Source organism: Musa acuminata, chromosome BXJ2-4 (genome assembly GCF_036884655.1).
Source record: "Musa acuminata AAA Group cultivar baxijiao chromosome BXJ2-4, Cavendish_Baxijiao_AAA, whole genome shotgun sequence".
Lineage (NCBI taxonomy): Eukaryota > Viridiplantae > Streptophyta > Magnoliopsida > Zingiberales > Musaceae > Musa > Musa acuminata.
In genome coordinates, this window is record NC_088341.1 from 8,223,163 (window position 1) to 8,246,009 (window position 22,847).

General features: G+C 38.1%; 3 protein-coding genes across 4 annotated transcripts; 1 reads left to right on the forward strand and 2 right to left on the reverse strand.

The window, feature by feature from the left end:
• Positions 1 to 2,582: 2,582 nt before the first annotated feature.
• Positions 2,583 to 5,088, reverse strand: LOC135609849 (zinc finger CCCH domain-containing protein 9-like). 2 transcript variants are annotated; one of them, XM_065103565.1, is made up of 3 exons: positions 4,949 to 5,080; positions 3,775 to 4,526; positions 2,583 to 3,150 (listed from the first exon to the last, which is right to left on the reverse strand). In XM_065103565.1, exons 2-3 carry the CDS (start codon positions 4,513 to 4,515, stop codon positions 2,785 to 2,787), a joined length of 1,107 nt encoding a protein of 368 aa, XP_064959637.1. In that variant the 5' UTR covers positions 4,516 to 4,526; positions 4,949 to 5,080; the 3' UTR covers positions 2,583 to 2,784. The 2 variants fall into 2 exon arrangements, with proteins under 2 accessions (XP_064959637.1, XP_064959638.1); XM_065103566.1 differs by having other exon boundaries at positions 2,659 to 3,150; positions 3,775 to 4,523; positions 4,949 to 5,088.
• A 719-nt stretch (positions 5,089 to 5,807) lies between these two features.
• LOC135609851 (uncharacterized) lies at positions 5,808 to 10,741 on the reverse strand. The gene is made up of 6 exons (XM_065103567.1): positions 10,610 to 10,741; positions 10,451 to 10,535; positions 10,280 to 10,344; positions 10,006 to 10,166; positions 8,472 to 8,667; positions 5,808 to 6,277 (listed from the first exon to the last, which is right to left on the reverse strand). Exons 1-6 carry the CDS (start codon positions 10,634 to 10,636, stop codon positions 6,110 to 6,112), a joined length of 702 nt encoding a protein of 233 aa, XP_064959639.1. The 5' UTR covers positions 10,637 to 10,741; the 3' UTR covers positions 5,808 to 6,109.
• A 200-nt stretch (positions 10,742 to 10,941) lies between these two features.
• On the forward strand, positions 10,942 to 19,959 carry LOC135609852 (mitogen-activated protein kinase 9-like). Its single transcript, XM_065103568.1, has 11 exons — positions 10,942 to 11,266; positions 11,910 to 12,318; positions 12,419 to 12,546; positions 12,643 to 12,702; positions 13,336 to 13,485; positions 15,571 to 15,724; positions 15,836 to 15,975; positions 16,050 to 16,123; positions 17,737 to 17,838; positions 17,974 to 18,220; positions 19,733 to 19,959. The coding sequence occupies exons 1-11, from the start codon at positions 11,249 to 11,251 to the stop codon at positions 19,805 to 19,807; spliced, it is 1,557 nt and encodes a 518-aa protein (XP_064959640.1). The 5' UTR covers positions 10,942 to 11,248; the 3' UTR covers positions 19,808 to 19,959.
• The last annotated feature ends 2,888 nt before the right edge of the window (positions 19,960 to 22,847 follow it).

The following is a 22,847-nucleotide window of genomic DNA, read 5'->3' on the forward strand; positions in this document are numbered from 1 at the left end:
TGTCTTATATCCAAGTTGTTATTAGTTTGGCTACTTGCTGAAATTTAGAAGTTGAGCAACTTGATGTAAAAATAACATTTCTTCATGGTGACTTAGAAGAAGAAATTTACATGGAGCAACCAAAAGGTTTCAAAGTTAAAGAAAAAGATAATCTGGTTTGTAAGCTTAGAAAAAGCTTATATGGACTCAAACAAGCACAAGCACGTAGACAGTAGTATAATAAGTTTGATTCCTTTATGATGAGCCAATGGTATAATAGAACCAGATCATTGTGTGTTTATAAAGAAATTTTCAGATGATTTCATTATTCTTCTACTATATGTTGATGATATACTGATTATTGGCCATGATGTTGATAAAATTAAAAAGCTTAAAAGAGAGCTAAGTAATCTTTTGTCATGAAAGACTTGGGATCGGTAAAATAAATACTTAGTATGAAAATTCTTCGTGATAGGAAGAACAAAAAGATTTGACTATCTCAAGAGACCTATATTGAAAAGGTTCTTGAAAGAGTCAACATGAGTAAAGCTAAAACAGTTTGATCTCCACTTACAGGTTATTTCAAGCTTAGTTCAAAACAATGTCCTATAAGTGAGAAAGAAAAAGAAGAAATGTCTAAAGTGTCTTACTCATATGCAATAGTTACTTTAATGTATACTATGGTTTGTAATAGGCCAGATATAATTTATGCAGTTGGAAATATCAGTTGATTTCTCTCTAATCCTGGTAAGGAACATTGGGCAATGGTGAAATAGATATTAAGATATCTAAGAGGTATTTCCAAGTTGTGTTTATGTTTTGGCAGTGATAAACCTATGCTAGAGGGATACACAGATGTAGATATGACAGGTGATACTGATTCCAGGAAGTCCACTTCGGGATTCTTGATGATATTTGCAGGAGAGCAGTCTCTTGACAATTTAAGTTACAGAATTGTGTTGCTCTATCAAGAAGCAGAATATATAGTAATTATTGAAGCCTGCTAGGAAACTTTATGGATGAAAAAGTCTATAGGAATTGAGCTTAAAACAGGAAGGATATACTGTTTACTATGACAGTTAGAGTAACATTCACCTCTTCAAGAATTTCACATTCCATTCTAGATCCAAGCATACTGATGTTAGATATCATTGGATTCGTGATGTGCTTAAGATGAAAGAATTACATTTGGAAAAAGTTTATAGCAATAAGAATGAATCAGATATGTTGACAAAGTCTTTATCTAAAGAGAACCTTGAAGCATATAGATGAAGAGCAGGCTTAGTACAACCCACCATATGAGCTGGAGGGGAAGAATTGTTGGTCCAGACCACATGTGGGCCGGATGATTTGGGCACTAAGCCTAAATCTGATTTATTAAAAAAAAAACTATAGAGACATGCACAATAAGAGCAGCGAATAAGTGCGTGAGTGCATGCAGCGACAACGTGAGAAAGAAACAGACAGACAAGGAGAGAAAAAAGTTGAGGTTTTTGAGGTTTTTGTTAGATAATCGAGCGGCTAAACTTCGTTGGTTTTAGCTCAAATTTTATGTGAAGAATCCTTGCAATAAGCTCTACAATATTAATGGTACCGATCTACAGTTTATCCTCTCTAAATTGCTTTTCAACTATACCTACTTCGTGAGATCTAATATTTTATCTATGGATGATGATGATATGTTAATGTTGAGCCAAGATCTATGTTTTTGATGTTATTACGATCCTCTGGTTATTCTAGGGAAGATTTACTATAAATATATTATTATTATTGATGATATTAAAAGTTTAAAGTGGTCTACGGTTCCGTGATTTTTTTCGCATTGAATTTTTCATGTAAAAATTTTAGTGTTTCACTTTGTAACTGTTATTCTTAATATTTATTTTGATAACTTGATATTTTAATAAAAAAGTATTTTAATATATAAAAAAATTATTTTGTTATAATAATATTTTCCAATAAGCCACTGCCACTGGGAGAGAATCTGTTAGTACTTTGTTCTCTCTTATTGCTCTGATGGCTCAACTATCAGTCATGGCAGGGGAAGTATTGAATGTTTGGAAGCTTATGATCATTTCGGCACAGAATTTGTCACAACCCATCAAGCGGCACATTGCCCAATCTTTCTGGTGGATTGGCATATGATTTCTTGCTTAGCAATTCTCGCAGTAAGGGAAAGGCGACAACGATGAGAAAACGGTAAAAAGAAAAGAAAAAAAGAAAGAAAGAAGACGATTGACAAATACTCGTTGCTTCAAAAGGCATCCACATGTATCTCAATGACTACAAAAGTTTGGTGGAGGCAATTAAAGAAATAAGAAGAGAGAGAAAATCGAAAAGGAGAAATGGGAAACAGCTCCTACGATCCCACCAGTCTTTCTCCACAGGAAATTTAAACCAGACCAAAATCCAGAAAACTAAGACCAAGAAATCACTCCATCAGTTCTGTTCCACCCTCACTAGACAATGAGTCATATATTTCTATGCCATACTTACATCTACACACATTGATTATTGACTAAGGCAAACATATCCAGAGCAAAAGCCATTTACAAACAGAACCATACGGGATCGCCTGCTTTCTTTATGCATATTCACACCAACTCGTATCGGATTAAATCTGCTACTCTTCCTTCAGCATTCGTAATAATTTTGGTTAGGGGGAGAACATAACTTCGGTACTCAATGTTTCATTTTTGTGGTAAGCTTTTGTTTCTTTTTTATTTATTGTCATTAATTACGGTCAGAGGATATGTTTGCCATGCTACGTATGTTTTGAGTAGGATTTAGGAACAACAGCAATCTCTACTGAGGGCGGAGGAGGAGGCGTTGGTGGTCCGAGGGAGAGAGGGAGTGGCGGAAGTGGCACCGGTGGCCGTAAGGACAGGTGCCACCGGAGACGACCATTCGGCAGAGCTCGGTCTTGTAGCGGGGGTGGCGGAGGACAGGGCGGAGCTCGGCTATGCCGTGGGCGAACTGGCAGTGGTCGCTGTAGGGGCACTCCCCGCTCTCCTCCCACTTGTTGCACAGCTCCGTCTTGAACATTCCCTGGTGGTAGACTTCCACCTCCATTGCTCCGCCGCCCCCCTCCTCCCCCTCCTCTTCTTTGTCCTCTCCTCTGCTTCTTTCGCCCTTCTTATTGGTGCTTCCCCCTCCCACGGACACCCGCTGCTGCTTCTTGTTAAGCAAACAAAAGATTAAGTTACATGCTCCCAATCAATCAAAGAGAATTATATTATCGCATAGACGATAACGAAGTAAATATGTATATAGCCAGAAACAACGATTGCCTGGTTCTATCATCATAAATGGATATCAGAAGTTTGCTTAACTATATACGATAAATACGAGTAAAGAGACATCCATGACAATGATCAAACATATAGCACTATTTAAGTACATGAATTACTAAGTTGTTCTTTTTCTTTATGGTTACATATGATTTGCAAGATTGACAAGCTTTGTAGTGTAAAATATGAGATGAGCACTGAGATCTTCTACATAGTACATCAAAATATACTCCGAAATTTTTAGAAGGATCACTAGATCACTGAGCTCTGTTACATGCAATACGATCATGTGAGCCGTCCGATGATTATGATCGGGAGCACTACATTGAAATATGTGTTCTACTTTATTACATCTCACTCCGACAGTTATATAGCATATCTTCAAGTAGTTGCAGAAAAGATAGCAGAGTAAAGGCACCAACTCTTACCAACGGCCTAAAAATGTAGAAAGAGACCAAAGTTCTTCACAAGATATTTATGAGGCATGGGGGAATCGTATGCATACCGAGCCGATCATGACGGGGTTGGAAAGGCGAAACCGGCCGTTGCGGTTCGCAGCCGAAGTGGCTCCGCCGCCCGGGTTCAGCTTCAGGTACCCACTGGACCGAATCGAGATGCTCTTAGGCAGCGAGACCCGCTTCTCGACAACCGGCGTCCTCGTAAACTGGCAGCCACTGACGCTTTCCTGGAAGGCGAGCACGCTCGTGGGGCTCTCCTCGGCGGGCGGTGGTTCGGCGACGCTGAGTCCACGGAACTCATCAGCCAGTGCCGCAGCCGCGGATATCGTCACACGACCGCCGTGCTTCCCGGCGAGGAGACCGAGCCGCCTTGTAAGCTCTACATTGGCCGCTCGGAGGCTCGCGTTTTCGCGGCGGAGGGACTCAACCTCCTCGGCGGCGTCGCGGAGGTGGGAGAGGCAGAGGTCGTAGTTCTCGGTCATCTCCTGGTACTGGAGGGCGAGTCGGGCCAGGTAGAGGCGGTTTTCAGTGGCGGTGGCGGCGGCCTCCACCTCATCGAAGTAAACCGACGAGGGGGATATCGAGACAGAGCCGGAGGCGGGGAGAAGAGGGCTCAAGAGCGCCAAGCTGTCCTCGGGTGAGAAGACGGGGTACGTGTACGGGAGATCGCCACCACAGTTGAAGTATACGGGGGACTGGGGCCGTCGATCTGGTGAAACGTATGACGGCGATGTGATCGAAGAACCGAGGCGGTCGCCATTGCTGGGAGAAACAACCTCTTGCTGCATCGATCTCTCTGCTAAGGAGACCAACCACAACAACACCAAGAAACTAAGCAACAGGAAATCAAGAAAGAGACCGGAACCCATAAAATCAAGAAACATTTACCATAAAACATCAAATAAACCATTAATTTTGCTCAACATCAAGATCGCATTTCTCGTCAGATCGAAGAAAGAAGAGAAAACGACTACAACAAGAACTCCCCGGTCTACCACAAACCAATTCAAGTGAACTAAATGTGCGCCAAAATCCAAAACCAAAACGACCAACAAGAGACGCGAACGCAGGATCATCGGTTCGTTCATCAAGCTACGCGCAAACGAAGACCAATGTACTGAAATCCTCCAAAACAAAGATAAAATACCCGGCGCAAAGAGACGGATCACATCACCAAGAACTCGGAAGCAGTAACAGAGCTCGAAGAGAGCGATGTCTCACCTTCGTCAAAGGGCGAGAGAAGACAGAGAGGAAACGAGGCGTTTCAAGAAATGTGAAGGGGAAGACAGGAGAATATATAGGGGTGGAGTGTCTAGTGCTGAGGTCGGTGCGAGGGAGACCGGGGTTGCCCGAAACGATCCGCTAACGGAATACGATCTCCTCCTCCGTCTCCCTAAAGACATCACGAACGTGCAGCCGTTACAGAGAACAATAACAGTCGTGCGTATTTATTTATATCGGCAATTCTTATGTTTGCTTTGCGTGGAAGTGTCCGACCTTTTGAGCCACCAGATATCGTCCATCATGCTTGCTTCCCCGTCAAAACTTTAACTAACTCGGGCCCCTCGCTCTCGCAAGAGCAAAACACAGCAAGCATATATGGTGGTGAGTCCTGTCCATCAAATCACAATGAGCAAAAGTAAAGTGCTCTGTTCGACAATCCCATCCATCTCAGTTAACACATCTTGCGAGGACGATGAAGGATAACATTGATGCTTTAGAAACACACACCTTCGATATCACATAGAATATCGATAGTTCGACAAGAATGATCTGATACTGTAAAAGATAACACATCAGGCAAACTGAAGAGTGATTGCATCCACACACACATAGAAGTACAGCTTACCGAAAGCTTAAAAATCTGATTCAATTCTGGAGCTCTGAGAATTGCCAGGCCGAACTTCCCCAGAGTTTGACTTGCTTGATCACCAAGATATGACGAAGTCAAACGTGCGTGGATCCTGAAGCCTGATAGCTTCCCTGGAAACGACCTTGACAACAACAGGCTCAGTTTTTTACATACAATATAAAGAACAAAAAACAACAGCTGACCAACCTTCATTACAATGATCCAACATTAATAAACATGCAATTCATTATATATTGGTCCATACAAAAGCTGCATCATTCATTAATTCACAATGGGGAGGGTGGAGTAGGAAAGGTAAAAGTATTGACAGGTGGAAGCTCATATGTTTTACTTTTGAGAGTTCAGAATCTACAAAATTCAGAGTCTTGTACATATATACGTCCAACTTGCACAATATACCGGGGGATGGAAAACAATAGTTTTGCCCATTTAACATAAAACACCTTGGGTCATCAACCACTCCTTGTCTCTGTTAAGTTCTGCACCTAAAATCATATAATACCTGGTTTCTATTGCGATTTCACATGAACTTCAATGATATCGTCATCCTCCAAGCCAAGGCTATCGGGTGTTGCATTTGTGCTAATTTTATCTCCATCAAAAGAAAAGACCAGATTATCAAGCTTGACCTGTACCTTCTCAGCATACAGTTTAAAGAGCCTCTCAAACTTGTCATCCTGGACAAAACAGGGATACTGTGTGATCACACTGGTGCTTAGGTTCTAAAGAATAAATGACACATCAATGACTACAAAATCCAAGAATAAAAAACATGAAGCTGAATTCAGTGAATAATTGGTTTGAGATAAATAACAATAGAATGGGAAAAAAGATTACAAGAAAACTAAAACCTCTGTTAGCAAAAAGCAAAGTGTGATCCAAGTGGCAGATTATTCAAGAGAGGAGCTGCAGGACAAATATTGCACAAACGGCTTAGCTAATCAACACCAATTTGCTCAGCTTAGACACCATTTGGATTTAAGCAATGGATGCAGAATGGCTTGTTATGCACGCACAAAGGCAAGTGTATTTCAATGCTATTTGTCTGATCAAAAGAAGAGGGTTCTTTTACATTCAATCGACCATTTAAGAAAACAAACAAAGAGCACATACTCCTTTTGGCAAACCCCACAGTCCATAGAACGGAAAAAATGGGCATGATCTAACAGCAAGGAATGAGCATCAGACATTTGGCTATTAAAATTTTTTTTTCCGGAACCTCCTCCTCTGAACTACATTAAACTTAGTAGAAATTCATCTACATGGTACTTCAACTCATCAAATAATATTGGAGGAGCAGGCCTTATCCAAAGTCATGATGAACCACCCTTTTCCCAGGATGTGAGCATGGGCATTTCAATTGAGTCTGTCTCCATCACACTAAACCATATTTTGGAAGGTGAAACTAAGAATCCTGAAAAATTTTCAGGAACATTATGCAGGCTTGTTTTTAATTTCTATTTTTTGAAAAATTGCACAGGGTCACTGTTTTAGATAGGCCAACTTAGGTGTAGACTGAGTGACCAACTCTGAATACTAGATTGCATTGTACATAGAATAATAATTTCCCATAGGAACTGTTGTACATATTTTACCTTTGACTTTTCTTTAAAATAATAGAAGGTGATTCGTTTAGTTTGTTTACACAAAAGAACCTTAGCACAAAGGTCATTCATTAACCATATATGAGCACAGATACATGCCAAATCAACAAATGTGACTGGAAGATACATGAGAAACAAACCATATGACTGAAAATTGCACTATATTCTAAGGTTAGATTTGTTTCTTAACTACATAAAGACAAAATTTTATGCAAAATGACAACAAAAATGATTCCGACAAATAGTGACAACATAGGCTAGGAGAAATATTGGTCCTATTAAACCATAATTAGTTTTAGTTGTCATTCACTTTTAGAAAGAATCTTCCAAATGATGGAAAGCACAATGAGTTCTCAACATATTATGGAAGGAAGCACAAGCTCCTAAATTTTGACAGAAGAAGGCATAAGCTAAATGCTTTCATCAATTTGATTTGAGAATGCAAAATAGCTTGATTAGTTAAATTTGTAATCTAGGTCTCTGAGTAAAAAAAGTTCCAAAGTTTTCAGTGGTGGGTACATTTGTAATATAGGTCTCTAGCTTGATTAGTTAAATTTGTAATCTAGGTTCAGTGGTCGGTAGGCGTTGGAAAAACAAAAGAATAGGAGCTCCTTTTTAATTTTGCAAATGTGTTGACAATATGTGAAGTATTCTAAAAATAGATCTGGAGATATTCCCTCCATCTTCTTCCTCTTCTTTTTCCTCCTTTTTGTTTTACTATTTCCTATATTTGTTTTGCTTTCTTCTCACTGAAACTTATCTGAGAGCTTCTGAAGACATAATAGGCAAGATACTCTACAAAGTCCACTAAAAGCCTACCCCAGTGTTAAAGCTTCCCTGCTAAAACCTTTGGATGCCAGGCCTGGACTACTCATTCCAAGATCTGACCCAGCAAATAGCTCTCAGAACAATATAAACAGCAAACTAAATACTCAAAATCAGCAATCTTATATATTGAACAGTATTTTAACTCACTGTCGAACTCAGCATTTATGTCTGTCAATCTAATGTTCACAGTTGATTTATCAGAACTATAATGGAAGTGAAAATCCGAGCTCTAATAGCTGATTCTGTTCATATACAATATCCAAATATCACTTTTTAAGAAAATTTAGCATGTGCAACCTACAGCTTTCTTAATTACATATAACACTTCCATTTCTTCACTGCAGAACAGCATGGTAATAAATCTACCAAGTATAAACTGTCAAAATGCGACAACCCCTAATTTCATAGCATAATTAGCCAAAAAATCATAAATTTATACCGTGTAAATGCGGAATTGCTTTTGTCCTTCTTTGTCCTGAATGGATATAACTATCTTTTGTCTTTGAACTTGTTGTTTTGGCAGTTGTTCAACAGATTTTCCTGAATTATTATGTTCCATTTTTGCAGCTTCCTCCACTTGCTGCAGCACTTCTTGGGCAGATTGAGCAAGTGATGCTAATTCCTGCTTATGTAATCTACAAATAAAAGTATAAAACAGTTCAACTACATTATCATGGAAAATCTGAAATAGTGGAGTGCAAGTCACACATAGGCATACAACTGTAGCATACAAGTTCTAGCAGCATCAAAACATCAGCAAGATAACATGGCACTACAACAGCATATGCACATTACAAATTCATTATCCAAGTATGGAAACCTACATATTAACCACAGAGTTTCAAGGAAAAACCAAAAGAGAGAGTGAAAGAGAACAAAAAATGTTAAAACCTCCATGAATTGGCAAGTCAAACAAGGATCATTTGCATGCAACAACATGATTGCAAATGACAGGAGTTAATAGTAGATCTTAACTGACAAATAGGTTTACTATGCAATAATCACTAATCCCTAAGGTCTCTGCATCGTAGACAAAAAAGTTGGAAGAAATAGAGAGAATCAAATAGTAAGGTTTTTTACAACTGTAAGAATCTAAAATAATAATGTAGTTAAGACAAAATGAGTTGCAGCAGACCACTCAAAATTCATATTTCAGGAACTTGAGTTGCTAAGAAAAATGATGACACCAACAAGCTACATTAATAACATGTGCTGAATGTCTTATTGTCTCTCATGAACTCATAGGATATAGATGAGTGTTCTTGTTCATGTCCATTAAACTTTCAACTTTATGCTTATCATTATAAGATTAGAAATAAAATAATGATCTGAGAGCTATTCATTGCACAGAGAAAAATCTTTTGAGTCATATGAAACTGAGATGACTGAATATACGAAATATGTATTTTTGAAAAAAATATATGATCTAGGTTAAAACTAATAAATTGGAGGAGGCAAAATTTATAAACTGAAGATGACAAGAAGGTTCTTCAATACTAGAAACTTTCTTCTTAGCAACTCCCAACAATTCCAAGACATTTCCTGAAATTGTTGTAAGAAAACTGAAAATACCCTAGAACCCTTTACTTCATTATGAAGTGATCTAAGCACAATTTACATACAAAACCTTCCATCCAATATGTGTTCTCCTTTTTAATACTGAAACTCAGAACAGTCTATATGTAGCATGAAGGAAACAGGAGAGAAAAATGTGAAAAATAGGGGACAATTCATTCACATCATAAAACATCCATCTGCTATGTACTCTCCTCGGACTGATCTCTCCTAAAAATTCCATGCTTTGTTGAATGCTAACATCACTAATCCTTGTGCAAAATCAACAAAAAACCCACAGTTCAAATATCACCTACTTCATTCGGAGTTTGCAAATGGTTGCTAAAGAATTGCCGAACTCAACCTTTTAGGAAAAACTACATATCCGAAGTGTAAAATAAGTAAGGATCGAATCAGACCGCAGTTCTAGTAGAGTGCTATCTTCTTGTAGTCCCAAGCCTGAACTTGGAACCCTAGGGGGCGGCAGAGGCAACCAATCCGCGTCTTCCTGCGCCTTCAAATCTTCTTCATCATCGTCTAAGACAACCATGGCTTCGCGACCGGACCTTGCCTTAAGCTCCTACATTCCACCCAAAATAGTTCAAATCTATGCAAAAGTTCCCCCAAGAAGAATCCTCCAAAATAAAAGGATATTAAACAGCCTCAGAGTTCAAAGATGAGGAAGCAACTCACGGTGGGATCAGAGGCCCGCTTACGCTTGCCATTGGAGACGATCGGGGAGGAATCAAAGGCGTCATCTGCGGCAAAGTCCAGTAAATTTGAAAGAGGATGAAGAAGAACAGAAGAAACCCTAAAGACATGTGGATCCGAGAGAGAGAGAGAGCGAGGGAAGCGACCACTCACCTTCGAAGGAGAGGAAATCCACGGGCTGGACGCGGCCATAGTTGAAAAGGGGCTCCAGCTCCTCCTCCGCATCCTCGGCCACTTCCTGCAATCAAAACCCTAGAATTATTGAAAAGGATAACGGGAAGCAAGAGCGAGAAAGAGGGAGATTCCTCCTACGATGGAGAGGGTTTCCTTGGGAGCCATCGTCGGGCGCGGTGAGAGGAAGCTGCGAGATGTCGGCACTGTTCGTGTTCGCGACAGAAACAATGGTGGGAAGGGCGAATCCACGAGTAGTTTTTCGAAGGATGGAAACGGGTCGGATTATTTTATGCGTTAAGAATTGCTTACTGGGCTTCAAACTGATTCACCCATTCGTGTGGAAAAGTGAAGTCTTCGGATCGGATTCAATGACAAAGTGACTCGAACCCGTTCAGGTATATATATATATATATATATATATATATATATGAAACGAAGCGAAGCGTAGCGTAGCGATTGCCACTCTTCAGTGGCCGGAGAGAGCGAGCTGGCGATCAGGGCGAGAGGGTAGGCCCGACCATGCCGCGTTGCTCTCCCACGTCCCATCCTCCTCGCCGCTCCGCCACCCTCGCCACTGGCGTCGCATTTATATGGGGAGAGGGGGCTTTCGTGGATGGCCTCCGCCTCTTCTTCCTGCGCCCTTCCTGCCGAGTCGTCAGACCTAACAAGGCGATCCGGAGGAGGAGGAAGAGGAGGAGTTGTTCGTTGGTATCGAGGTGCTTGTGATCTTTGGGCCTAGGTTCATCAGGGTCTGCTTAGAGGGGAGAGGAGTTCGCCATGGATCCTCAAAGGAAGGTCTTTTAATTTTTCCCTTTCACTCCTTTTAGCTGTAAAGATCAATATTTATCCATTTGTTTGATAACTAATCGGTCTTCTTTGCTTAATTATATGCTGTCATTCGCTTTAGCGCTATCCAATTCTTTGTTCTCGAATGCCATTTTAAATGCATTTCCTTCGTCCGTTATAAGGAGATGCAAGGCTTTGGATTGAATTTTTTGAGCTTTCTTTTGATTTTTTTCAGAATTTTTCCATACAAGAATGGGTTTTTCTTTTACAGCTTAACATGTTTTTAATCTCAAAATTGTACTCTTGTACCTGTTTATGAAGGTACTAAAGCCGGGCTGATTGAATTTTTTGAGCTCTCTTTGTCTTTGAAAATACATCTTTCAAGAACACGTAGTTCGTTTTTCTATTATGATTTGATTAAATTTTAAATTGTTAAACATTTATTGATCCCTTGCAAGGATCATTAGTTCTTATTGTCTTTCTCTCTATTTCGTGAGTTTGTTGGTTGAATTTCACAATTAAACTGCTCTCATCTCCTGGAATTTCTCTCACGCTTAATCTCGGTTTTCTGTCTGACACTTTCATCGCTCCAACATACTCTGTTCGATTTCTCTTATCAAAGTTAGCCTTTCAATCTATCTGATCCATTCAGGCCGTGCTTGAGAATGAATTCTTTACGGAGTATGGTGAAGCAAGCAGATACCATGTACAAGAGGTCATTGGCAAAGGAAGTTATGGGGTAGTTGGGGCTGCAATCGACACCCATACTGGAGAGAAGGTGGCAATCAAGAAGATCAATGATGTATTCGAGCATATTTCTGATGCCACTCGCATTCTAAGAGAGATCAAGCTGCTTAGGCTGCTCCGCCATCCTGACATTGTAGAAATCAAGCATATAATGCTTCCTCCATCTCGAAGGGAGTTTAAGGATATTTATGTTGTTTTTGAGTTGATGGAGTCAGACCTTCATCAGGTTATAAAGGCAAATGATGATCTGACACCTGAACACCACCAGTTCTTTTTATACCAACTACTTCGAGCTCTTAAGTATATCCATGCAGGTCAAAGACTATTGATGATTTCATATACTGTCACCCTACTTTTGTTTTGTAGGTCAATGAATATTCTGATGTCTTCTTCTTTTTCTTTGTTAATATGCAGCAAATGTGTTTCACCGAGATCTAAAACCCAAAAACATACTTGCCAATGCTGACTGCAAGCTGAAAATCTGTGATTTTGGTCTTGCCCGTGTAGCTTTTAATGATGCACCATCAGCTATATTTTGGACTGTATGTACTTTGTAGTTCAAGACTTTCAGGGTAGTAATGTGATCCAACAAATGTTTACTTGTTATGTTGGTAATCCTGTCTTTTTTTAACCCTCAGGATTATGTAGCAACAAGGTGGTATCGTGCTCCTGAATTATGTGGCTCATTTTTCTCTAAAGTAAGATTTAGGTTTAAGTCTTGATATGAAAATTTTCAGATCAACGGTTAATAATAAAGCTGATATTCAGAATAATGACTTATTAGTCTTTAATTTTTATTTGAGGAAACTTTCCATGGTTATTTCCACTCATGCTGAAGGCATTTTGGGCATACTATTATAAAAATTTGTAGGTTTCTTCCTCATTTTCTTTTATCGTTGCCTTTCGTATTGTTTTCAACAAAAGCTATGTATTAGTCATTTGTAAACCTTTAATGAAACTTAAGTATACATCAATAATTTTTTTGAAATATCATCCTTTCAGAAGTTGGGTCATCAATGTCTTGCTATTTGTGACTAGGTGAATTGGTTTGATGAATTTACTTAGTAATGAAGCTGGATATTGTTAATCTAGTGTTCAATAATATTTCAGCTTTAGTTTGGTATAATTTTATTTGAGATTGCAGCACCTTGTTTCTTAGAAGAATTGGACTGAGTGTTAGTATTTTACTTTTTAATACCTCGTAACAGTACCTCCTTGGTTCATAAAATTAGTTTACAACTAATAAATATTGCTTCTAGCCTTCTACGAATATTCAAATGAATTGTGCTTTCTAGTTAATGATTATGACCTATGACATTTTATATTTGCAGTATACACCCGCGATTGATATCTGGAGCATAGGATGCATATTTGCAGAAATGCTAACAGGGAAACCTGTGTTCCCAGGCAAGAATGTGGTGCATCAGTTGGATCTCATGACTGATCTGCTTGGCACACCTTCAGCCGAATCTATTGCCAGGGTTTGTCCTTTCTTTATCTTTGTGTTATCAGGCATGGATCAGATTTCTCAATGATCTTTGCTTGTGTTGTTTCCCATATTTGACTTTATCTTACTTTTGTGTTAAAGATCCTACATTCTTGGCAAAAGAATTAAAATGAAAATGAAAATGCTTCATCGACAAATTGGCTTGCAAAGAACTCTTTATTCATCTACTGGACTAAGTTGGAAAATGAATTATTCTTAGCATTTGTATTTCTTTACTGATAACAGTGATAAACTTAAAGATATGGTGCATGTACATACTGTATGCCCATCTTGTTTTACATCGTATTCTCTAATTTTCTTGAGCAGGTTGATAAAGAGTTCTTATAGTCCATTATGAAAGCATGTATATGTCCTTTTAATTGAAGTAACAAGCTGCTTAATAAATATACTGCTGAAGCTAAGTTAGAGTAGCACAGGCATGAAATCCTAATAAACTAAATGTTTAGCCTGCTTGATGATAATGGTTTAAGCTCAACAAATCTTCCTTGAATTTGAACCGTGTGTACCAGCTGGATGATTCTCTAATTCAATGCCTGAGGCATCTACACATATTGTTGTGATCTGTTTAGTTGAATACTATACAAATAAGTCAATTGCTAGAGTCCCTGTCAATCTGAACTCTCGGAAACACATTTTCCATTCATTTTAACCATTGATTGATCTTGGGGCCCCGAACAGGTGCATCAATTTCTGCGAATACACAATCTGAACAATGTATTGTTGTGATCTGTTTAGTTGAATACTATACAAATAAGTCAATTGCTAGAGTCCCTGTCAATCTGAACTCTCGGAAACACATTTTCCATTCATTTTAATCATTGATTGATCTTGGGGCCCCGAACAGGTGCATCAATTTCTGCGAATTGATCTAGAGTTATTATTATTTTATTAAGAACTCTAATGGAAGGTGCACAATGTTTTGTAGAAAAATAATACTCTGAAGTTCTTATGGTATGCAAGGATTAATACTATTCATAACAAAGTTATTTCAGTTACCTTTTCTGACAAAGGAGTTTGTTATATGATTTTTAAATGGTATTGGTAGCTTCCTATACTGTATTGGTTGTCATTAGCATTGGCATTGGCATCACTAACTTTATGGGTCAATGTGATTATCTCAGAACATGTCCTTAGATGTGACTGTTTGTGGATGATACTCAATTATGAGGTTATACTTGGTCCTTGAACATTCCAAGCATACATAACACAACCTGAGAAATTTATCTTTCATCTGATTTCAGGAAAAGCAAACTGAATTTTCTATGTTTTAAAAGAACAAATATCAGTTTGACAGATAGGAGTTGCTCCATTTACTTTTATGTTAAAATAATTATGTGAAAGTGACATAGATGTCATAATTTTTCAGGAAGAGCTGACATAAATTTTTCCTTGTCAGTTGTAACAAATTTTGGCTAAGTATATCTTGGATGAAGATCCATTTAAACCAAATTTAATATATAGACCAAAAATATTATAAAATGTTTATACTTTATAATATACATCGTAGTCCTATGTAGAATCTGAATGTTTACATCCCTAATATATGGTTCTTATATGACAGATTAATTAGATATGTAATGAATGAGGAATCAGGGATGTTAGAAAGAGTGATTGACAGCATGGACATGGGACCTTTTACAGCTACCAAACTTGTTTACTTATTAGCTAAGAGTGAGCTGATGATTTGTCATTTATCAGGCTGATATGTTAAAGGTAAATAAATATGATGGGTATATGTAAGGGAACATATTTATATAAGGCTATTAACCAAATCAAATTGTATTATTATTTCTATAATGTTTAGCAGTCTTCTTTGGAAGTTGTAATTGTAATAGAATTTTAATGACAGAAGACAAGGACCAAACTAATTTATTCTACTACTAGTGAAAAAAATTAAGATTTAGAATTATCCTAAATGAACTTAAAAAATATTTTTATACTTTTCTTATTTAAGAGTTGCTCTACTTCACAGTTCTGTATGTATATTCTCTTTCTGTAGGGAAAATGAAATAGATATGCCATTTTCCTCTCTCATTGCCATTGATAATTAACGATGCAGATCCGAAATGAGAAGGCTAGGAGATATTTAAGTAATATGCGGAAGAAGCCAACAATTCCTTTCTCTCAGAAGTTTCCTGGTGTGGATCCTTTGGCTCTCCATTTACTGGAGCGCCTACTTGCATTTGATCCTAAAGATCGGCCTACTGCTGAAGAGATAGGATTCAGTAACCTTGATGCCTTTTTTCCAAATAAAGTCGACATGTCTATTGTCCTTATGTTGTGAATCGAACCTTGTATGCTGATTTGTATTTTCTTCTCTCTTCAGTCACTTTCCGATCCTTATTTCCGAGGTCTGTCAAATGTTGATCGTGAACCTTCAACACAACCTATCTCAAAACTTGAGTTTGAGTTTGAAAGGAGGAAATTGACAAAGGACGATGTGCGAGAACTAATCTATCGAGAGGTACAACCACAAATATGTACTTTGACTTTATAAAGTACTGGTCCACAAACGGTGGATAAATTGGTGTCATACAGATCTTGGAGTATCATCCTCAGATGCTGCAGGAGTATCTCCGTGGTGCAGATCAAACTAACTTTATGTACCCTAGGTTAGTCATCAAACACATTCATAGGTCATAATTTTAATCAATTAAGTAGTTAAGCTGAATCTATCAATGAGTAGTATTATGATGCTCAAACTAATTTTTGTTGTTCCATATAAAAAATGCATTATTTAATAATAATGCTTATTTACCTAACATGTGTCAAATCAAATGATTTCATTGTGGATATGCCTTTTGTGCATCAGTAAACGATTATTCCGGAGCAAAGATCAGACACTTGAACATGCACTCAAGGCTGCTTGTTCAATCACTTTTGCCTGAGATCGAGTCTTGAGAATCTTCTTACTAGACAGAAAGGCAGTAAATTTTACACATGCACCTAATTCAAAGTTTGTCGTTTTTAGGCTTGTATTCTCATGAATTTTATGTTTGCACTTTGTCACCATTTTCAGTTCCTTAACCAAGGACTTACAAATGAGTGGTTGGGTTAGATAATCAATATACTGGGGAAGAGAATTAGCCCTACCTTCTGCAGAAATTCATTCACATTTTGGACTTAACAGATCATACTATGGCTTTTTGCACTAGCAGTGCAGCTTAAATACAATCATATCTATTGCCTGAAAATTCTAATAAGTACTGCACTATTTTGTTGGTTAAATGTCATTATTTGGTATGTTAAGGATGTGAATGTGAATTCAGTCTAACCTCACTAGTAAGTCTGAGTAAGATGTATCCAGGATGCTAAGCTATTATTTACTGGTTTAATTTGCCTTGTTGTTAGTCTCATAAATGTATAGACTTGGTGCAGCACCACTTGTTGTTAACAAAGATCATAGTGTCTGGATACCAGTCCTTGCAGCTTACGTGGAGAAAATAGCTGTAGAATAGATGCTAACTGATAGGCATACTCATGAAAGAGTTTTAGGAACAGGGGTTTTGGATAAGTTCTATATTAATAAGTTGTATGCCCATAAGAAATTAGTATTTCATGTCGAGTCCATTACTGAGGTAGACACATTTAGTTGTTCTGTAGTCTTGGTAAACTGCTGAACAGTAATAAAGTATGCATATGATTTATCAGTGAAATTATTTGTGCAACAAGAAAGGCTACATGAATATTCTTTAATTTTCTTATCTTGAAAACCTGTCTTTTTCATTGCAATTAATTGATAATTTCCTGTTTGAGTTACCGTTTGAAAGTTTCCTTTGTTATGTGTTCAATTTATGGAGCACTTTTATTGTACTGGTCTGATCTATATGACACTAGCCTTGTGTCTCAACTAGTTCTAGTTATTTGCATTGCCTTCGTGTCAAGATATCCTTGCCTTGGCACGAACCAGTGTCAGTAACCTTACCAACTTTTATGCCTCGTTATGGCAATCCTTGCTATGTTTTTTTCTGTTTATATTACAAGTGAAATATCAGGTTCCATGCCATAATGTCCAAATTTCACCCTGAGCATGTTGGTGCCTCCCACTGTAACATAGATTATGGTTATTATGGTTATTGCAAGTTCCGTGTTTGTTATTATGGATGAACAATAAAGGTAATTATCAAAGTGTTGGACTGTTTTCAGAATACTCTTGCTGTAACTAATGATGACAGATACGTATAGAATTGGATGACACTTACCTAAACCAGTTACTTTCTATCAGTGGTGTTGATCGCTTCAAGCGCCAATTTGCTCATCTTGAAGAGCATTATGGTAAAGGGGACAGAAGCACTCCACTCCAACGGCAACATGCTTCCTTGCCAAGGTAATACCAGATTAAGAAAGATGAGTCTATTCGCACTCTCTGTGAATTGTTTCTCTCACTGTGTAAATCTATTTCATGGAATGGTGATTTTAACTTGTAACTTTCCTGTATGTATCACATCTTCTGTGTTCCCAGGGAGAGGATTGGTGCAAATAAAGACAGCATTGCTGATCGAAATAATGAATTTGAAGGGCGAAGTGTTGAATCTGTTGCTCGCAGCACCCTCGAAAGCCCTACTAAATCACAGCAAGGTGTGAGGTCAGATCAGTCATCAGTCGCTGATGGACTAAGCAAGTCAAAACACAGTGCACGTAGCTTGTTGAAGAGTGAAAGCATCAGTGCTTCCAAGTGTGTAGTTGTCAAACAAAGGAAGGATAAACAAGTAAGTGAACAATGTCATTCATTACAGATTATTTTGTTCTTGATCCTGATTTCTTGTCAAAGAATTTGCATTTATAGTACTGGCAAGATGTGAAGAATTCTTTAAATCAATGATTACAATTTTGTACCATAACGAAGTTTTAAGCTTTGCTCGGTATGGTACGGTATGGTGTACAGAGCGGTATGCCTAATTTAGGCGTAAAATCCTCCAAAAACACTTGAAAAAAAAAAGAAGTTAGGATAGGGTTTTTAAGTTAGAAATAAATATAGTAATAGTATAAGTTTAGTAAAATCAATGTAAATTAGGTAAGAATAGTGTCACATATCTTTTTCGGGCTTTGAGGAATAGTCTTGTGCAATGTTCGTATTTCGATCCATTACGGATTATCTTTCTGTAAATATTAAAATATCTACAGAAAAATTATTTAAATTATTAGATTATTTTGTTACAATATAAACTTTAAAATTCAAATGGATTAGATAATCACATATATAAATATATCTCATTGTTGATTCTACCACCAAAACGACCGATGGGCCTCAACGGGTGGTGGATCGGAGTCCTCGATCCTATGCATTTGCATATCAATATGGTATGTTTGTTGGACCCAATCCTAAAATTGATCCCACAACAGTATATTGATACATCATATATCATTGGTGCATAAATATGGTGATGATCGTAAGTTGATCGTCATGAATTACATTTGACGAGGCGACTCCTGAGGCATGTATTGGTGAATGTCAGAGCTTCTACTTTCGTTACTGATCTGCTGCTCTGTATCATATCATATTGTTGCTTGGACAAGTATGACCAACTATCAGCGTACTGTTGGTCGTACTGCTCTTTATTAAAAAGTTTTTTCTCTTAATCCTCCCAAATTAATCTCGATTCAATTCACAAATTGTTGCTTTATAGAGTTTAGGAGAGTGCAAATGTGAGAATAAGAAAGAAAATATGAGAAAAAATGAGTTTGAAATAGTTTAAGAGAGTGTGAGAGTGACATTGAGTGAAATGGGGGGAAGGATGGGTTTAAAAACCCATGAGAAAGGGCTCCAACAGTCAATTTGATCGTTGGAACACTGTTACATGTCGGTAACAGTCGATTTTAACTATTACCACTCGATATAGTCCCGTAACGTTCGATACGGGGCGATATCCAACATTCTGCCTGGTAGTGGGCAGTCCGTGTACCGGTCTGTTGGCGGACTGGTACGTACCGCTCGTACCGGATGATATTATTCAAAATTTAAAATATTATTTTAAATGATGTCATTTCTTCAAAGGAGGTAGATCTAGTTTCATATCATGAACAATGTCATTCATTATGGCTTCTTTTGTTCTTGATCCTGATCTCTTATTAAAAGATTTAGTTTCACATCATGAAGTTTCCATAAGAATCCATTTTGACATGCAAAAGCCAATTCAAGATCAGTTGTGTATTGAGCATGTTCTCGACTACTCATCCATGAAACTTTTTGCAAAAATAATCTCTGTTGTCTACCCTATCAGGAGGAATCAGGATCTGAGGCCACAGATCAGGTGGTTGATGGATTGTCCCACAAGTTGGCTCAGTTATATTCTTGAGACTTGTTCATTTGGTGAATTGGGAGAACAATGTCAGGCACATAGAAACGACCGCCGAGGCTCAAGCTCAGATCAGGTTGTCAGACGTCTCGATGAACACTGTAATATCCTCTGTTCGAGTTACAATACCTCTTATACGATCACATTTTTCACGTCCCACCGTGTTCTGTGCTCTTATTGTTGCTGAAAGATCAGCATTCCTTTTATTATTTTGACTGTGTTAACACTCAGAAAAGCAAACAAAAATGTCATTTAATTTGCATTTGTCCAGTTGATTCCTCCTAGATTTTCTTCATTGCCATTCTCAGGTGGAAAATGTACTGATCTGTACCACATGATATCTTAGTAAATACTGATTGATAAGTAGTGATACAGTTGGTATGTATAAATGGTGGTTTGGTAACTGATGATTTAGAGATTTGATGTGAACTTAAATTGGACTTTGTAAATGTTCAAAATCTGTCTTTTTCTTAAGACATAAACACATTTTTGTCAAAGTAGATGCTCATTTTGGCAAAGAGCATCTATACTTTGTCATCCAAGGAACCCCAACATAAGAGCAACTTGAGGTGATCATGGTCTATACTTTCCCTTCTCTGTCAAATGGAGAGTAGATTGGATGAAACCCAACTTATTGTATAGATTACTGTAGTGGAGACACCTGAGAATAAATGATAGTTCATCAAGTAGGCACTTAAACATATAACACTACCCTATATTTATAAGTGCTTTTGATGGAAAACAAATCTTGTAGCCAATGGTGAGCAAAAAGTTTGATTCTTGGTGTTGTCAAAAGAGGGTCAATTAAATACTACTGTGTTAGAAATTTTTGAACCTCTCACAAAGTAGAAGATAAAAAAGAGAAATGTGGAGGAAAGGGGGACACCAGTGGGAGTCAAAAGGGTTGTTTGCCAGGGCAGAAGCCTTCACTGGCAACTCCTACATGGCTTTCTAAGATTTTGATGTATCTTATCATGAATGATAATTAATATTATATATATATGTATATATATATATGTATATATATATGTATATATATATGTACATATATATATACATATATATATACATATATATATATACATATATATATACATATATATATATATACATATATATATACATATATATATATATATATATACATATATATATATATATATATATATATATATATATATATATATATATATATTGGTGGAGTTTTTACACATTAATATTAAGAATCACGATAAAACAAAATAAATAACCTGAAAGATTAATCCAAAGACCAAGTCAAGGAATTACATCATGAACTGAACTGCACATCAAGAAACCAATCACCAAAGGGATGCCAAGAAACAAGAACATGCCAAGTCATACTACACAGTACAGAAAAGACTCAAGATTCAGTGGTATGTTTGATGTATCGAGATGTCATCTGTAATCATCCAAAGATGAGTCTTGATTGCAGTGGTACAAGAAAAGATGAGGAACAGATGGAGACATCAGAAATCAAGAATGCAGCTATCCAAGACAGACAAGAGCAGCACCAGAAGAAAAGAGCTCGGCAAGAACTGCTCCTCCACTGAAACCAGTGGTCGATCAAACTACCGTAGATTTACTTGAAAGCTGCTGTGAGAAGTTTGCAGAGCTGCTGACATCATGAAGGATTAAGCGGTGCAAGAACAGAGCACTGGCTCAGACTTGCCTCCGCTCTGCGAGGCGAAGACACAGCACGGCTGCGGTGGCTGCCATGGCCACGACTCCGCACGCCGTGGCTGAGCCACGGGCGAGGGAGTGCAGCAGAGACACCAGGCGCTCCATCTTGGCTGTCGGCTTCCTCACGTGGATCTCCGCTGCATCCTTCGCCTTGTGCTCGGTGACGCCCAGCTTCTCCTCGATGGCCTTGACCGCGGTCTCAAGGTCTCTGATCCTGACCTCCAAGTGGGTGCCCATTTCCTTGATGCATCTCTCCAAGGAGACGAAAGACCTCTTCCTCGCAGTCCACGACGGGACCACGGGGACGAAGGCGGCGACCTTACCATCGGAAGTATCATCCTCGATTTTGGCACGGGGGGTGGAGGCGATGGAGGAGGCGGACTCCTCGTCGCCCATGGCAGTCATGGTTTTTCTTGGCTGGAGCAGAGAGAGAAAGAGAGGTGACGGAATGGGAGAGAAGGAAGCGTAAGGGTGGTGAGACTTATAGGGGAAATGAACGGTGGATGATCGTCTCCGTGATGGTGCAGGTAGATGATCATAATAGCCAACATGTTTGATACCCACCAGTCTACCCTGCTTCCGATTGGACGAAAAAATATGGGCTCCACAAGAGCTGGTCGCTTAGAGACTACCCTTCTGCCTAGTGCGTGTATATATATATATATATATATGAGTATTTTTTTTGTTAATTTGATAAAATTATCCCTCCTTGCTCCACTAGTAGCCTCAAATCATCATCAAATCATCATTGTGGACACCCTCTATTTTCACTATGAGCAACATCATTCATCACTATAAACATCATCGTTTTTTTGCTCTTCTCTTCCCCGTCTCCTTTCTCTCCTCCCACCATTTCATATAGTCTCTAAGCAATAGCTTTCTCCCCCTTTATCACGTAGGCAATGCGGGTAGAGCAAAACTAACAATGAAGACAATAAAATCCATGACAATATTACCTCTCCTCTACAATGCCTTCGGAATAATGATGACGATCTATGACAAGACAATAACGGGAAGAGGCACCATTTGGTAATAGATCAATATCAAGGGCTATTTTAGGTAAAATGCTAATACATTTGTAAGATTATCACATATAAATGGAGTTACGAGGATACGAGTAGGTGTAAATATTTCCAAGAAACCCTCTCCCTCCACTTGTAAACATAATAGATAAAATTCTAATGAAGAATAAAACTTTGATATGAGAATTGAGTCCAAGAGGATCCAAATGTTTCATGTTGCAAGCAAGTTTACTCTTCAATTTGAGTCTTTAATATGTAATTATATATGATAATAACCCACCCAAAGACACTTGCTGATATGCTTTTTAGATCGTTTG